Source organism: Ambystoma mexicanum, chromosome 12, assembly GCF_040938575.1.
Source record: "Ambystoma mexicanum isolate Mex_15411 chromosome 12, UKY_AmexF1_1, whole genome shotgun sequence".
Classification (NCBI taxonomy): Eukaryota; Metazoa; Chordata; class Amphibia; order Caudata; family Ambystomatidae; genus Ambystoma; species Ambystoma mexicanum.
This window is the reverse complement of record NC_090936.1, coordinates 1,005,553,635-1,005,568,674: the sequence shown is the minus strand read 5'-3', so window position 1 is coordinate 1,005,568,674 and position 15,040 is coordinate 1,005,553,635. Positions and strand designations below refer to the sequence as shown.

At 43.9% G+C, this 15,040-nt stretch overlaps 1 protein-coding gene across 1 annotated transcript; it reads right to left on the bottom strand.

The window, feature by feature from the left end:
• Positions 1-701: 701 nt before the first annotated feature.
• ATP6V1F (ATPase H+ transporting V1 subunit F) lies at positions 702-14,448 on the bottom strand. The gene is made up of 2 exons (XM_069629540.1): positions 14,025-14,448; positions 702-1,435 (listed from the first exon to the last, which is right to left on the bottom strand). Exons 1-2 carry the CDS (start codon positions 14,180-14,182, stop codon positions 1,234-1,236), a joined length of 360 nt encoding a protein of 119 aa, XP_069485641.1. The 5' UTR covers positions 14,183-14,448; the 3' UTR covers positions 702-1,233.
• Between the last annotated feature and the right edge of the window lie 592 nt (positions 14,449-15,040).

The window sequence follows — 15,040 nt, the reverse complement described above, 5'->3', positions numbered from 1 at the left end:
AGGTTGTAAGGAACAAGATAAAAAAAACGAAATCGCGACTCCCAATTATTTCCACTCCTCCCAGCAGGCTGAGGTATCGGTCTTTTTGATTGAGAACATTTCATTTAAACGTTAAAGGGTCGTAGGCCTTTAGGTTTAGGTTCTGTAGTGAAAGGATTCTCTGAAAGGGCATGTTGGCACACACTGTGCTTACTTGGTTCAAAGCAAAGAGATGCCATGCATACGGTTGGAAACATAACCACGTCTATTAGTATGCATGTCCCCAATACCAGTCACGATATGCCTCATGTACCTTCTGCGTATTTGCATGATGGGGACCCTTGTGTCGTTTACTTATTCGCGGAGGCTGCACCTCTACAATGCCCCCACCAGGAACCGATACACCACTAATCTTTAAGAAGCATAATGAGTTTAACTAGTCTACTGTTTTTTTTCCAAATCACAGATAGCCTACCCCAAAAGCTGATTTTTGTGAGAGTCACATGGCAGCATATTTATTCACAGGTATTCATCTCGCCTGCTATACCACACCCAAGGACTGAGCACACCCGCTTGCACTACGCCAGGGTAAAACAAGGTACAGTAAAGATACGCAGGGCTTCCTGACCTGCCTAAACACCCGTAATACTACTGGCAGCAACATATTTGCTTGTGCAATAGTAGGTGAAACAATCATCTTTCTAAAACAAAACTACGACTCATTCCGTTCCATAACTTGTTTTAATTTACAAATTACATAACATTGCTCACAGGAAACAGTTAAAGTGATTTTGACAGAAATAGAGTAGTTAAGCCGAGTCACAGCTTGAAAGCCAGACCAAGAAACCGGAAGTTCATCCCATATGCCCTTCTCAAAAGGAGATCCGAAGTGGGACAGCACTACTTAAAATGACAAAGGGAACGATTTGATTAAACCCAAATGCATAAGGAATCGGTCTTCGGCATAATTAAATAATAAAAACATGTGTTTAAACCTAGGGAAATACATTATAAATACAACATACCTATTCCAGTCAACACCAAGTGAAACTGCCAGAGGCTCAGTGGTAACAGGACGACATAGAGAGACAACAGACCATCCAGAAACAGAAAAGGGGGGAGAGGTTACACTTGTGGGCGAGCTAACAGTTCCCAGGAATGTTACAATGCAGATTTACATGGATGGTCTTGCTGCTTTTATGCAATCAAGGAATGTCCCTGTTGCACATGTCTGGAATCTCTACTCAAGCTGGATCATCGCAGGTCTTCGGCTGTGTACATGCCCTTGGCACGGCGCAGGATGGAGTCCTTCGAGGCGTCGTACGGGTGCTCCTTGGAAGGGATCTCCAGCACCGCCGGGATAGACCGGTTGTGGCCATCGATGGCATGGCGGATCATTTCAGCGATGTACTGATTAATCAGGATAATTGCAATATCATCTCTGGCCAGAAAACTCCTACAAAATAGGGAGGTAAAAAAAAAAAAAGGTTCCATCAATCATGGAAGAAGCGACATTGTATGACCACAAATCAGGGGGCAAACAAAGATAAAGAAACATATGCCAACTACGAAATAAATGAAACGGACAAGATTTACAATCCATAAACATAGCTTTTATCAAACTTGAGAAGAACCTCAGAAAAAGAAAGCAAATTTGAGTGGGCACCACAGGAGTATCGAATCCTTCTGGCGTTATCAAAAGTTTCTAGTGTGATAAGTCTTTGTTAGGAAGTTAGATCCTCTATGCAGGAGCTGGCTGAAAAAGGCCTGGAGACACCCAAACCCAAAAAATACAGCAAGAAACAAAGATTAGGTGAAAACCCAATCATACAGCCGCTCTCTGGAATCCCATACTGGGTTTTATATTAGTTGTAATTTCACTATGTATAGTTCCTTCGATCCAATTCTTGAAAAAATACAAAAGTCAAATATATAGTGATTTTTCAATGTTGAAAATTATTTTATAGAAAGAAGTGACTAGTAGCCACCAAAATTGTTCTTCGTGAGGAAGAGATTGCCATAAATCACTCTATCTGAAGACTTATTTTTGTACCAATGCATTTCGGAATATAACAAATTCCTTCATCAGGGCAAGTCTAAAACAATAAACACATAACATTCACATGCAATTGTGCCAACCATCCCAAGATTAAATATCCAATATAGAATAATTCCCACATTAGAAACAACGTAAGTATATAAATATCAGTATGAACAATCATCATCCAAATAGTTGTAATTGTCAACTGTAATTTTGTTATTAAAGGAAACTCCATTAACCATCCAAGGACGGGGCAGAAGATTATGCTTAAGACTTTTGCTACATGTGACAGTAGTAATATCATCTACGGCATTAAATGCCCGTGTGGGAAATTTTATGTGGGACAGTCAACCCGAACAGCTAAATTGAGGTGGGGTGAACACCGATCTTGTATTCGTAATGCAAACATTAATTCAGCTGTGGCACGACATTGGATAGCCAATGGACATAACGTGTCCCAAATAAAATTTGTAATTTTGGAAGCTTTAACCAAGAACAGCCCTCATGAGGATTTATGCCAACGTTTGAGTCGCAGAGAGACATATTGGATTGACAAACTTGGCAGTCTGGCACCCAATGGGTTAAATGAGGAGATCAGCTTTCACTGTTTTCTCTAATTGTTTTCTTACATTGCATTTAGCATCATTTGGTTTAGATTGACACCAGTATGTATATGACCTGAATGTTGAGGGTCACTTGAATGTATATGAACAAGAGATGTTTCCCATGTTTAAAAGATGTCCTGCATGCTGCGCATCCTGGAGTTCCCCCAGGACCCGAGGTGCCGTCTGTCTAGACGACACCACTAGCGGCATTAAGGCACATACTATTAATATAAGGTACAGCCCTAGGGTTGCTCCCTAGGCTCCATCCATCCTACTTAGGTACGTTCATAATTAGTATAGCCTCATCTGAGGTGCTCATATAACAGCCATTACTTTTATCCAAATGGGTTCATTCAATCTTAGTATTTTTTCTATGTCCATGGATGACAGATTACTTATTTCTTTTTTGATTCTTAGGCGATGACTTTTATCATTACTGCCCCAGGAGGTCCAGTAATTAGATATTTTGATCATATTGAGTTTATTGATCAGTTCTCGGACACGGGTCACGGCTCGTGTTCATAGAGCCGTGATCACGTGTCTTACACAACTGAGTTGCTTGGCTGCGCACCGATGCAAGGAGGACATTCTGCCTTCAATCACGTGTCTTATTAAACCAGGTTGCTCGGCAACGCGCCGATGAAACAAAGACAGTCTGCTTTGAGCAGACGCTGAGAGAACTTCTCCGCTTCGTTCTTTACATATGGTGAGTTACAATTCACGCCTGTTTATTTCTATTTAGCGTTTAGCTACACTTTGAATAGGTCCTTTATATATATTCACTTTACCATTCACAGCACCTACTCGCCGTACACGGTGGAGTAGCTTGACCTCTGAAACATAGATTTCGCCATTACTCACCTACATCAGGTAATGGACCCGATTCCCTCCATTTTGTTATAGGATAACTTTACTTGCCTTTGTACTGATTTGTTTCTTATTTTATATCTTTTGACCTGCCTTCTGATCCGGCTCATTACATTGTCGGGTATGTGTTTACCTTCATATTTTTTCAACTATTTGGATGATGATTGTTCATACTGATATTTATATACTTACGTTGTTTCTAATGTGGGAATTATTCTATATTGGATATTAATCTTGGGATGGTTGGCACAATTGCATGTGAATGTTATGTGTTTATTGTTTTAGACTTGCCCTGATGAAGGAATTTGTTATATTCCGAAATGCAGTGGCACAAAAATAAGTCTTCAGATAGAGTGATTTATGGCAATCTCTTCCTCACGAAGAACAATTTTGGTGGCTACTAGTCACTTCTTTCTATAAAATAATTTTCAACATTGAAAAATCACTATATATTTGACTTTTGTATTTTTTCAAGAATTGGATCGAAGGAACTATACATAGTGAAATTACAACTAATATAAAACCCAGTATGGGATTCCAGAGAGCGGCTGTATGATTGGGTTTTCACCTAATCTTTGTTTCTTGCAAGAACCTCAGAAAAGACATGCTTCCCTTCCAGGTTTGGGTCTACCTCTTGATCTTAATATTTCATGGGGAGGGTCACTTCCATTTCTGGCCCTTTAGCATGAGGATTTTATCCAATTCCATAGTTTGTTCTGAGACTGGATATCCAATCCCAGCTCCGCAACAAATTGTGGGATCCAGAGCAGAGTGAATTGATTCATGTTCCTTAACCCCAATGTCTCCTCTTACAAAATGAGATGCGCTTAAAATCAGGCAAACCTCCATATTTAAGTGCAACATAAATATGGCTGTTTAGTTTTTATGCACAAAGCCAATAATAGCAGTTTGCACGTGGAATCGGGTGCAGTGATCACCAATCATTGATGGGGCTGAATAGGAGGGTAGTGGGTCAGTTGTGCCCAACGGCAGGAGATACAGAGAGTAGCAAGCTAAGGAAGTTTAAGGAAGCATACAATCCAGGTGGCAAAACAATTCAAACTCTGAACTCAGCCCTAGATATTAAATAAGTATTGCTTAACTAGACCACAAATAGTATCATTGTGCATGAGGTGGAAAAGAACGTTAGGTATGTTAAGTGCTCTAAATACTACGTTCGGATTTACAGGGGTGAATCGACCACTTTTACTCACTAAAATTAGGCAAATACTCCCAAAAAATAAAAATGGGGAGTCAAAATAATCCCAACAAAAAATAAGAAACAGACACATGGAACCTTGTGCCCCTACTTTCACCCACAAGGCTCTATGGAAATGTTTGGAATAGTAGTGCACGTAGCACCACAGGAAGAACTACAATTGTTCATGCCTGATCGGAAGAAGTAAACCATGTGCATGGCAATCACCACTAGGCGCAAAGAAATAATTATTACAAAAATATCTGTTTTTCCAGTTAAAACCTATTTTTACTCGCTTCTAAAATACGCCCATTGGGAATTGGCCTTGTATTTTTACTCCCTCAAAAATCCTTTTACTCCCAACTTTCAAAAATAGGGAGTAACATACTCGACTTCCACATCTTATCTGGAGCACTGTCCATGTTTATACTATTCTCTCCATATGCCTAATGTATTCATCATTTATGACCTAGATACCATGTCAACACTTGCATGAAATGTACCACAATGCCTTCACTAGCAGTCTCAAACATATCTGCAGTATACAATCCCAGGCATTTCTTTGATTCGAAAGTAAAAGTAACGGAAAAGACATGGTCCAGTGCACTCTGATGCTTTAACTTGCCTTATTTGTGCTTACGCATTCAAATGATTGAGACAGGGAACTATTAGGCAAGTGCCACCATTTGAAATATGAAGAAAATAGTTAAAGGTGTCTATGGTGTGTACATCTGTGGGACTCAGTTGGAGCTTTGGAGAGCAGTAGCAGATGCGATTGTGGTTGGGGTGTATAAGGTTGTGAAATTAGGCAACCTCCAGCCTGTTCACTTAATAGCATCAGGTGTTCCCATCTTCCTATGGGCATTTCAATCAACGGATAACAGAAACACCTTCACATGGTATGCTGGTTCTACTTGCTTTGAAAGACTGCATTTTTTTCATGCACTTTTGGTGGACCTGAATTCGACCATTGTTTTGCTATGCGCCCCCCCCTGACCTCTATATATTTATAATTGGTCGAAACCACCAAACGGGCATGAAAACAATGCAGACTTTCAAATGAAAACTTTCAAAACACGTTTTAGGGATGTCACACAGTCTTGCCAACTTTCTACTGCCCCTCTCCCACCTCCCTCCCCTCAGAAAAAAAGTAAAACTATGTGCCAGCAGGATCAATGACATAAGTGCCAGGTCAAGTGGCACAGCGAGTAGAGCGCTCGCTTTGACATCCGTGCAGAGCCTGCTGACCCAGGTTCGAATCCCGATACATGATCACCACACACACTGAGGGTTCGTAGCGCTATATAAATCTCAGCCATTAGAAATGCAAAACCGGCATGTCTCATCACTAATCATGCGACACGTGTTTGTGAAGGACACAAGCGAGACGGAAACTAAAAGGGCGAGACGGAGACTCAAATGGTTATGACGAACAAGAGGGAGTTGCAAACTGTCATAAGTTGACTTCTAAGCACAACGGGTTTTAAAAATGGAAGACGCTAGATTAATATGCAGACCACATGGACAGCAGCAGATTGTGGGCAGTTGGCAGTGGAGTTAGCAACTTTCTCTAATGACCGTGTTGCTGAAAAGATGATCTAGCCTGTGTGGACCAATGTTCAGCTTTGCGGCAGTCATCAATTAATACACATGAACATGTATGTAACACGGGCATGTCTAAAGTGCGACATTGCCACAGAAGTAGCCTTGCAAAATACAACGATCTGCACAGGATTCTATAAAGGGGTGGAGGAGGATTTCCACTTGTGTGCAGATGCATAAAAGGCCAAGAGGTACATTTGGTGGTTAGGGTACTTTTGCGGGCCAACCACACCAATTGTAACAAATCTGTACCGATGTGGGTAGTGATTGCCTTATATTTCAATGTGTAAATTGGTAACGGGGCAGACGCGTCTGCATCTGGGCGCGATAGAAGAATAAAAGACATACAAAATTCAAGGGAAAGAAAAACCAGCAAAACGAATGCTTTTTGTTAATCAAAAACGGACATAAGAAACGTGGATTCGATTATAGGAACAAACAACCGCAAATGTGCATCTAAACTGTGGGGCATAGACAAACCCTGTGGTCACCCCTAAAAATACATCTGAACTTTAGATGCTCCAAACGTGCTGAGATGGTTTGTGATGAATCATCTTGAAAGGGCAAGAAGGCGCTGTGCCCCTGGGGAGGGGGGGGTCCAGGTAGATCACTATAGTTGGTTTCACCAGACTATACACTGGCATTGCATGTAATAAAACAGTGCATACATAAGAGAAGCACAGATGCCCGGAAAACGTGGACCCGACTCAGAGGCAGAGTGGCTCAGTGGAGTGGGAGCAATACAGCTAAGTGTATGAGGTTAAGTGTATGGAGGATTGAGTAGTGGCAGCTGGTTCTAGTGTGCCTGGAGATCCAGTGCACTGCAGTTGGTTGCAATTTCGCTGCTTCAACATTGCAACTCTAGGGAACAAGATGACAACAACAGTGCATTAGAATCACCAAATAGTGCAACATAGCAGCAACAGCCCAGCAGCACATGACATACTTAAGGGCAGGGGTGGCAAAGTAAATGAGCGATCTACAGCAGATGTGCGCACTCTGAAGGGCACCTTCTGTAACCAGTTTGTTGTGTGTGCGCTAGAAACGTAGGGGTACTCAGCTGGCAAGCACGCATTCTTCCCTGTAACGGTGAGCCCTAGGCACACAAGCTTTCCCTGCACAGACTGCCTGCATGCAGTATCTTCCAGTCCAAACACAGCCGGGGTTAGGAGCATTGCAGTCCTTTCTAGTCCAGTCCGAGGAGATCCGCCAGAAAAACCCTCCCCGCCACCAATTTACTAGCCTCTGTTATTATAAAAACACGTCTTTATTTAGCGTAAACTGCAATACAATCCCAGCCTGCTGTGGACCTGTGTCAACCGACCCACGCATTACATTAAAGATCCTGGTTGGCTATAACCCTTTTGCACAATACAATTAAACATACATTCGGGAGCGTATGCAAGCCGCACTTATCGGATTTATAACTGCAGCACAAAATGTATTTTTATTTTATTTATTATACATGTGTATGCAGGGCCACAACAGTTTCCAGGCGCAACACGACAAAAGAGGGCCATGGAGGGTAACAGAAGAGAAAGACAACAATAACAGTCCTACTAGGCCTTGTGACATTCGGATCGTGCAAGTGTGGGGGGTTGCCAAAATACACATGGAATATTCTAAAAAACTGAGAATACAATGACTAGCCCGTCTACAGCCGGCTCTAGGAGAAGGAAGCAGCCATAGGTCATCAGATCTGCCCTTCAGAAAAGCAGAACCACCACATTACTGCAGGGTGATGGGTATTTCCACATCTACGGCACGTGTAACTCCAGAAAGGGGAACTCCAGCCGGATTTGCAATCAGACTTAATGTTGCCAGTCTCCGTAATACAAACGGAGACAAAATTATGATAATGGGGATTAACGACACTCGAGCAGGCCCAAGGCAGGGGTCCCCAGTGCCTGCCTCAACTATATCAAGAATGTTTTAAGGGGGGGATTGCGCAGCTTCCACCCGAGTCGCCTCCCAACATCCTGTGGCTCTCTAGAGACCAACATCTGCTCCCAGCAGCCCATCAGATGCTGTAGGTCCCTTAATGACTACTTAATCACTTTCTTTCTTCAAGCAGAGCATTAAAAGTGGGGGCAATTTACAAGTGATAGCCCATTTAAGAGAGTATTGTTTTGGAGGAGATATTTGTAAAGTTTATGTGTTAAGAAATGCAAATAGTCATTTTCAATCTGAAAGAACACACAAAACACCAGTTAGCTGCCTAAATCTACACTTTCCTTTCGATCCATTCCAATATATCCCACAAAACAGTTAACATTAGCTACATTATTTTCAGATGTTCATATTTAACGCATCATAAGCGTTTATTTTTGGTAGAATGTGAATGTCATCAAATCATATTTGAAGCCTGCATTTGTTAAACACAAACAGGTAACCTTTTCACACATTACATGTTATAAGTCTTGAAAATAAAAAGGCAAATTGTGTTGCCTTTTGCTGAATTGCATTCTGGTATTCGTAGTCTCCCAGTCAAGATTGGGGAATAATGCCACAAGTGTACATTTTGCTTAACATATTTAGGTCAGGATTTATATATTTGAGGGGGTACCTTACTAAGGTATGTGTACTTTTCAAGTCATCTTCATAAAGCAGAGTATTGTTGAAAGCCAGACATGGTGTTGAGAAGGGGAACTGAGAGGGCGAGACTTGAATATTTTCCCAGGATGTGGCAAGAGTTTTCAATCCTGGAGTCTGGTCCAGTTATTTTTCCACGATTGTGGCCATGTGCTGCTATTCAGGGCACAAGTAAAGCATACATGTAGGTGGACAGTAACATTTTTCAGAGGGCGTCTAACCACCTTGTGTGTTTTTGAAGTCGGCAAGCTTGCTCAAGCATTTGGCTACCTTGATTTCACCCAGGTTGTCATGTTTCCGCTGCAGACATAAAATTATCATCAAATCATGTGCTCATAATGGGATTTTGTTTTCCATGGAATAGTTTACTACATATCTGGGTTTAAAAGGTGAGCACCTTTTATACTTTGCCAGCGTATTTATTGGACAATTTCCTCTCTCTGGTTATTTTTCTGTTGATTACTTTTTTTGAAAGGCCAATGATCTTTTGTCTAGTGCACTTTCTTCTGAGAGGAAAGGTCAATTGAACTTAATTTTTATCTTTCACTTTAAGATAGGTTCACTTACTGTGCGTATATTCTTGGATGCCCGCTTTTTGTTTCACTATGGGGGCAAACGTTTGCACACTGAGCGAAGCAAGGGAGCCATACTCATCCCCATGGCAAAACATCACGTTTTACAGCACATGTTGCTGCAGGAATAGGAAAGACGACCTGATTTACAGAAAGGTCTAAATGTATAATATCTCAGCAATAGTCTCCTAACCCACTCAGTTGCCTTTGCAATATTCTGATACAGGATCACCTGCTATTCTACACCGGCAAACAGTTTTGGCCTGCTTACCCCCTACAATCAAGTCTAAGGGGGTACGTTAATGAGACTCACATCACATTTTGTAATAAGCATCACTTGATAAACATAGTTATTTACTTTTTTTTTGTCATATAATCCATATCTCTAGCTTCTGAAATAAAAGCATATTGCTAATTTTGACTATATATATATATATTTTTACATCTTTAAGGCACACTGAGCCTGTAAGCATCTAGGCGCTAGTATTGCCTAAATATACACACACAATAAAAATAAAAACAATCGTGAAACTTCTACAAAAAGAGCATTAAGTTTCAGTTAGCAAAATCACCACATTTTTGCAATTCCTTCCACAGAGCGTTTCCAAACCAAAGTTTCAAAAACACCTTTTGCAAACAGTATTTCTACTAATTACATGTGGGAAGAGAAGTTCTTGAAATGCAGACTGGTCTCAATTCCCGGCTTCTCCACTTAACCAAAGTGTGTGATCCCAGCCAAATTATTTTATCACACTATGTCTTATCTGGCAAAATGAGAAGTATGTACACGGTATTCAGCTGTCTGCTACTTCAAAAAAATACCCGACTCCCAATATTGACACATAGGTACATATGAATATTGACAATTCCTAGACTGGACATCAGTGTATTTGTCTACTAGCTTACGCATGGCAACATTTTTCTGATTTAACATCCCAGGATACCTTTGCGTACTAAAGACTCATTCTGTGATATCACTGATGTAATTATTTATGTAAATTAAGCGGGCACACATATTTTGCTGCCCAGAGCCCTGCAAATCGGAGGGGAGGCCCTGACGACACTAAAGCAAGGCTACGGGGAATAGGGACTGTTGTGAAAGGGTGGTGCAAGGCATGTGATTACAAAAGGGACCTTGCTAGCACCCACAACAACAGTCTACAAACTGCACAGACACCAGCGAAGTGAAATGAAAAGAACTCATTCAGCTCCAAGGACGCCAGGGAGGGGATCACTTCACATGGTTTTTAGTATCATCTGATAATTTAGGCATTTTGTGCCTGTGGGCAAGACAACTCAGGTATAGTGTGCGTGGGGGCACTGGGGGAGGGGTGAAGTTAGTTGTATAATGCCATCATCTGGCAGATACCACCATAGTAGCTTTTACCAAGTGTAATACGCATTCTGTCAGAGCTCAACTAGAAAGTTTACACTATCACTTTCCTCTGTAGTGGGTCCACAGAAGCCCAAATGAGCATCACAAGTTGCGCAGACGTGTCCTGGTGGTTACATGCAATTCCATATATGTGTCAGAGAAAGCAGCCCAGGGCAGCTTTGTTAAGATATCTTACGCACCAAAATCTGCTCCAACCACTATGTATTGCATACCCAGGGGGAGCGATAGAAGCCCTAAGCCTCTGAATGACAACTCACCGGGGCTGGTGATACAAGAGAAATCTAGGCAGTTGCCTATGGAACCACTAGCAGAGGGTTAACAGAAGGTGCCATTTCAGGCATTAAAACATACCTGCCCCATTGTAAGGAGGGGATACAAACCTGGATCACTGCCCAAGGGTAGAAACACATCCTTTGATGGGACCTGCACCCAACTCAACGTACTGCCTACAGCAATTGTACCAACACGACATCCGTCACTGCACACCCCTTGACTCTCCATAACAGAGGAATCGACTACTGCCTCAATTATTCTGCCCCCACACCTGTAAACCCTCTAGCCTGTAACTTTGTGATGCCAAGCAGCAACACCTCAATAGAATGACAATGTTTCTAGACAAGTCTAATCTATGAAAGTGTCGTCCAAACAGGTGCTCCCCTGCTCCTCCAGAACCATCAAGGACCACATTGACACCTTCACTCCAGCGTTGGCTGATTTCTCCAATTACTCTTTTGCCACTGGTGCTTTCCCCTCTCTCCTCAAGCACCCCCTTGTGCATCCCCACCTTAAAATGTCTTCTGATTCTACCTGTCCGGCTAACTATCACCTGATCTCTATCACTCCTTCCCTGGGAAAACCTCTGGAAAAAGTAGCCATCTCCCAGCTTACTCTCAACACTGAAACCGTTGGCTGTCTCCATTACCACCAATCTGGCTTAGGAGCAGCCAGAGGCATGGAAACTGCTCTCCTGAACACCCGTGAAGATCTGCTCTGCAATCTCAACACCAGCATCCCTTCTGTCCTTATCGACCTTGACCTTTTCTCTGCCTTCGACATGGTCAATAACACCATCCTGAGGAACCGACTACGTGAGAACCTGGGTATCACAGAACAGGACCTGGAGTGGCTGAGGACCGTCCCTCCCAGGTCCAACTTGGGTCCTTTCTCTCCACCACCTCTCTCCACATGTGGTGCTCCCCAGGGCTCTAACTTCTCATCCCCCTGGCCCACACAATCTCCATCTTCTGCTCTAACTTTCACTGCTATGCAGAATGACCATGCTGCTCTTTTCATCCCCCTACAATCTTTGCTGCTCTCTCGCACATCCGAGAATGTTTATCTGCGATTCAGGATTGGTACACCTCCAACTAGCTCTGCCTTAATGCCAGCAAGACAGATCCTTCTCATCGGGACACCTGTTCCCGCTTTCCCTCTCTCTCTGGCCGCCATCCTTGGGCCCTCTTCCTTCGCCTGCCTGTGATGCAAAAATCCTTGGTGTCATCTTTGACTCCACTCTCTCCTCACATCACAGAACTTTCTAAGGCGCCCCACTACCAGCTGCACCTCCTGAGTGGTGCTCTTCCTTTTCTCACTTTCCCCCAGAAGCTCACTGTCGCCAGAACCCTGGTTCTCTCTGCGTTGGACTATTATAACAGCCTCTTTCTCAATCTTCCTTTGTCTACTCTCTGCAACTAATCCAGAACATGACTGCAAGACTTATCTCTAGCCTCAAGCCCATGCACTGTATCTCTCCAGCCCTGAAATCTCTCCACTGGCTCCTGTTGGCTGCAAGGATCAAGTTCAAGACCCTCTGCATCATCCACAAGGATTTCTGGGGCTGGGGCCAGCACTACATTCAACGCACTATTCCTAAATACTTTCCTTCTTGAGAACCTCGCTCTGATGCCTCCAACTCTCTGAGGGTCAGACGCTTCTCCAGGCATACTTTCCTCTGCAGGTGCCTCCCTCTGGAATGGCCTACCTGCCCCTCTCAAACTTCAACCGGAAAACCTGAAGTAGCTCAAGACCTTCTTTGTCTCCTCTGCTTTCTCTCCCTCCCTCCCCTGCCGAACTACCTGTCTGTTGCACTGACTGGTTGCTTGATACCTTCAGAGTCTCACTGGGTGTCTGGCTCCTTTTGACCGGTCTACCCCACACTGCCTCTGGGTCGTCACGCACTAAGGGCTGCAACAGTAACCTCTACAGTCCCCCACCTCTTTGCACTACCCTGAGCCGCACTGGCCTGGCTGCACTTACTCAGAGCAATGCCTCCATCATTGCTCTATCTCCTCCCCATCTGCACTTTGCATAACGCACTTGCACAATCTGAAAGACACGAGGTTTAGTAAGATCTTTTGTCTTGTCCTCCCTCCATAACCTCCCTTGTCTTGTTGCGCCTAGAAACACATGTGTAGAGGCACGTTATAAATGAGTTATCATATATCATAACCTTCTGTGAAATCACCATGGCAGTGATTTCAGCACTGAAAAGAAACATCGACGGGGTAACAATATTTTATTAGCCACTATCTTAACACTTCACCACATAATTCAAGGACTGGAGTTGGTTTATATAAAATTGTACCAGTCCCAAAATGTTGGGATGGCCGTTTAGTGGGTGGCGAAAAAAAATATCGTTTGCCAAACGATGTTTCTTTCCAGCGATGAAATCTCCTAGGACATAATCGTGCCGATGCCTTACCTGAACCCCCCCGCGTCCCCCTCGTCTTGGGACCTTCCACCCAAGTGGTCGCTGAACTACCATCACCTTGTAGCTTAATGCCACTTCTTTCCCTGGAACTGCCGCCATGACTTGCTATCCCCTATCAGAAATGTCGACACGCCGCACGAGCGAAGACACTGCCCCGGTGTCCCCAAACAGTTACTGCCAGCCACACAATGATGCCTCTGGCCGACACCAGAAGCTGCCACCCCATGACATTACAGCTTGGGATTTTTCAGGAACCATGTGATCACGTATCGTTGAAACAAAAGCTGTGCGAGGGCTGTCCCAGCTCCTTTATCCACGCAGCCCCCTTCGCTCTTAGCAACAGAAAGTGACCTCCATCTATCTCAGCCACCTAAATACCCGCTCCCCGCCACCATCATCATCTCCCTCTTGCCCCCGTCATTTCTCTAAAACACTTCACTGTCACCCCTCTCCCCCGCTCACCGGAAGGTCTCCTCTATCTCAGCCACGCTCATGTCCTTCTCCACGGCAAGGAAGTTGGGTTTGCGGTTCTTGTTCAGCTCCCCGATGCCCCCCAGCAGAAAGCCGGTGCAGGTGTCCTCATCTCCGATGACAGCGATCAGCTTCCCGCGGCCGGCCATGGCCTCCTAGGTTACGGTCTCTCACACCCGGCGGAGCTTGAATGCGGCGATTACAGTACTACAAATGTCTTCCAAATGAAAGCGTCCAGTCGGTACTGCACCAATGCAGCGTTTCAAGGTGTCAGCTGAGCTCTGTAAACTCCCTGTCAAAATCGAACATCCCTATACTGCGCATGACAGTCCCTGCCTGGGCGTGACGCTCGACGAGTCAGGGTCAGGCAAAAATACGTATGCGTGGACTCGACCCTTTCCATTAAAGCCATGCCAATGTGGGATTTAGTGCCTTACCATAGCATGGCCGCCAGGCTGCCGTCATGCGCACGTGACCGGTACTTGTTTCTGCGCGTGTGCGAGTTTTTAACGCCGCAGGAGTATTTATTCTGTGTAGGCCATAATGAAGAACGAGAGCACGGTTTTTGGTGTGAATTTGGAATTCCTATGAAAATGGCGGGATTTAATAGCAGGTGAAAATCTGAACTAGGAGAGAATCCGAAACAGTGCCATTTCGTAGGTTAGTCTTCAACACTAAAATGTTTCTGTCTGTAAACATTTTTTTTAACATAGCATACATGCCAACATTCTATGACCAAAAATCTGTAGGAATCTTGAAGTTTCAAAAATAGTCAGGCGAGGAGGTAATGATAGGAATAGGGCGCATCAGCAGCCCATTGTCATTGAATGAGCCCTCCACCACGGGTGCATTCAATGACAATGAGGCGCCTGCCACGCCTTCTGCCATCACGCCAGTTCGGGGGAGCCCTTGAAAGACTCACCAGAGTTGACGTGGTGGGGGGCTAATGGCGCCTTTTGGGAAAGGCACTCGTGGCGGAGGAGTGCCCTTAGCCCACCGCCGTGGGC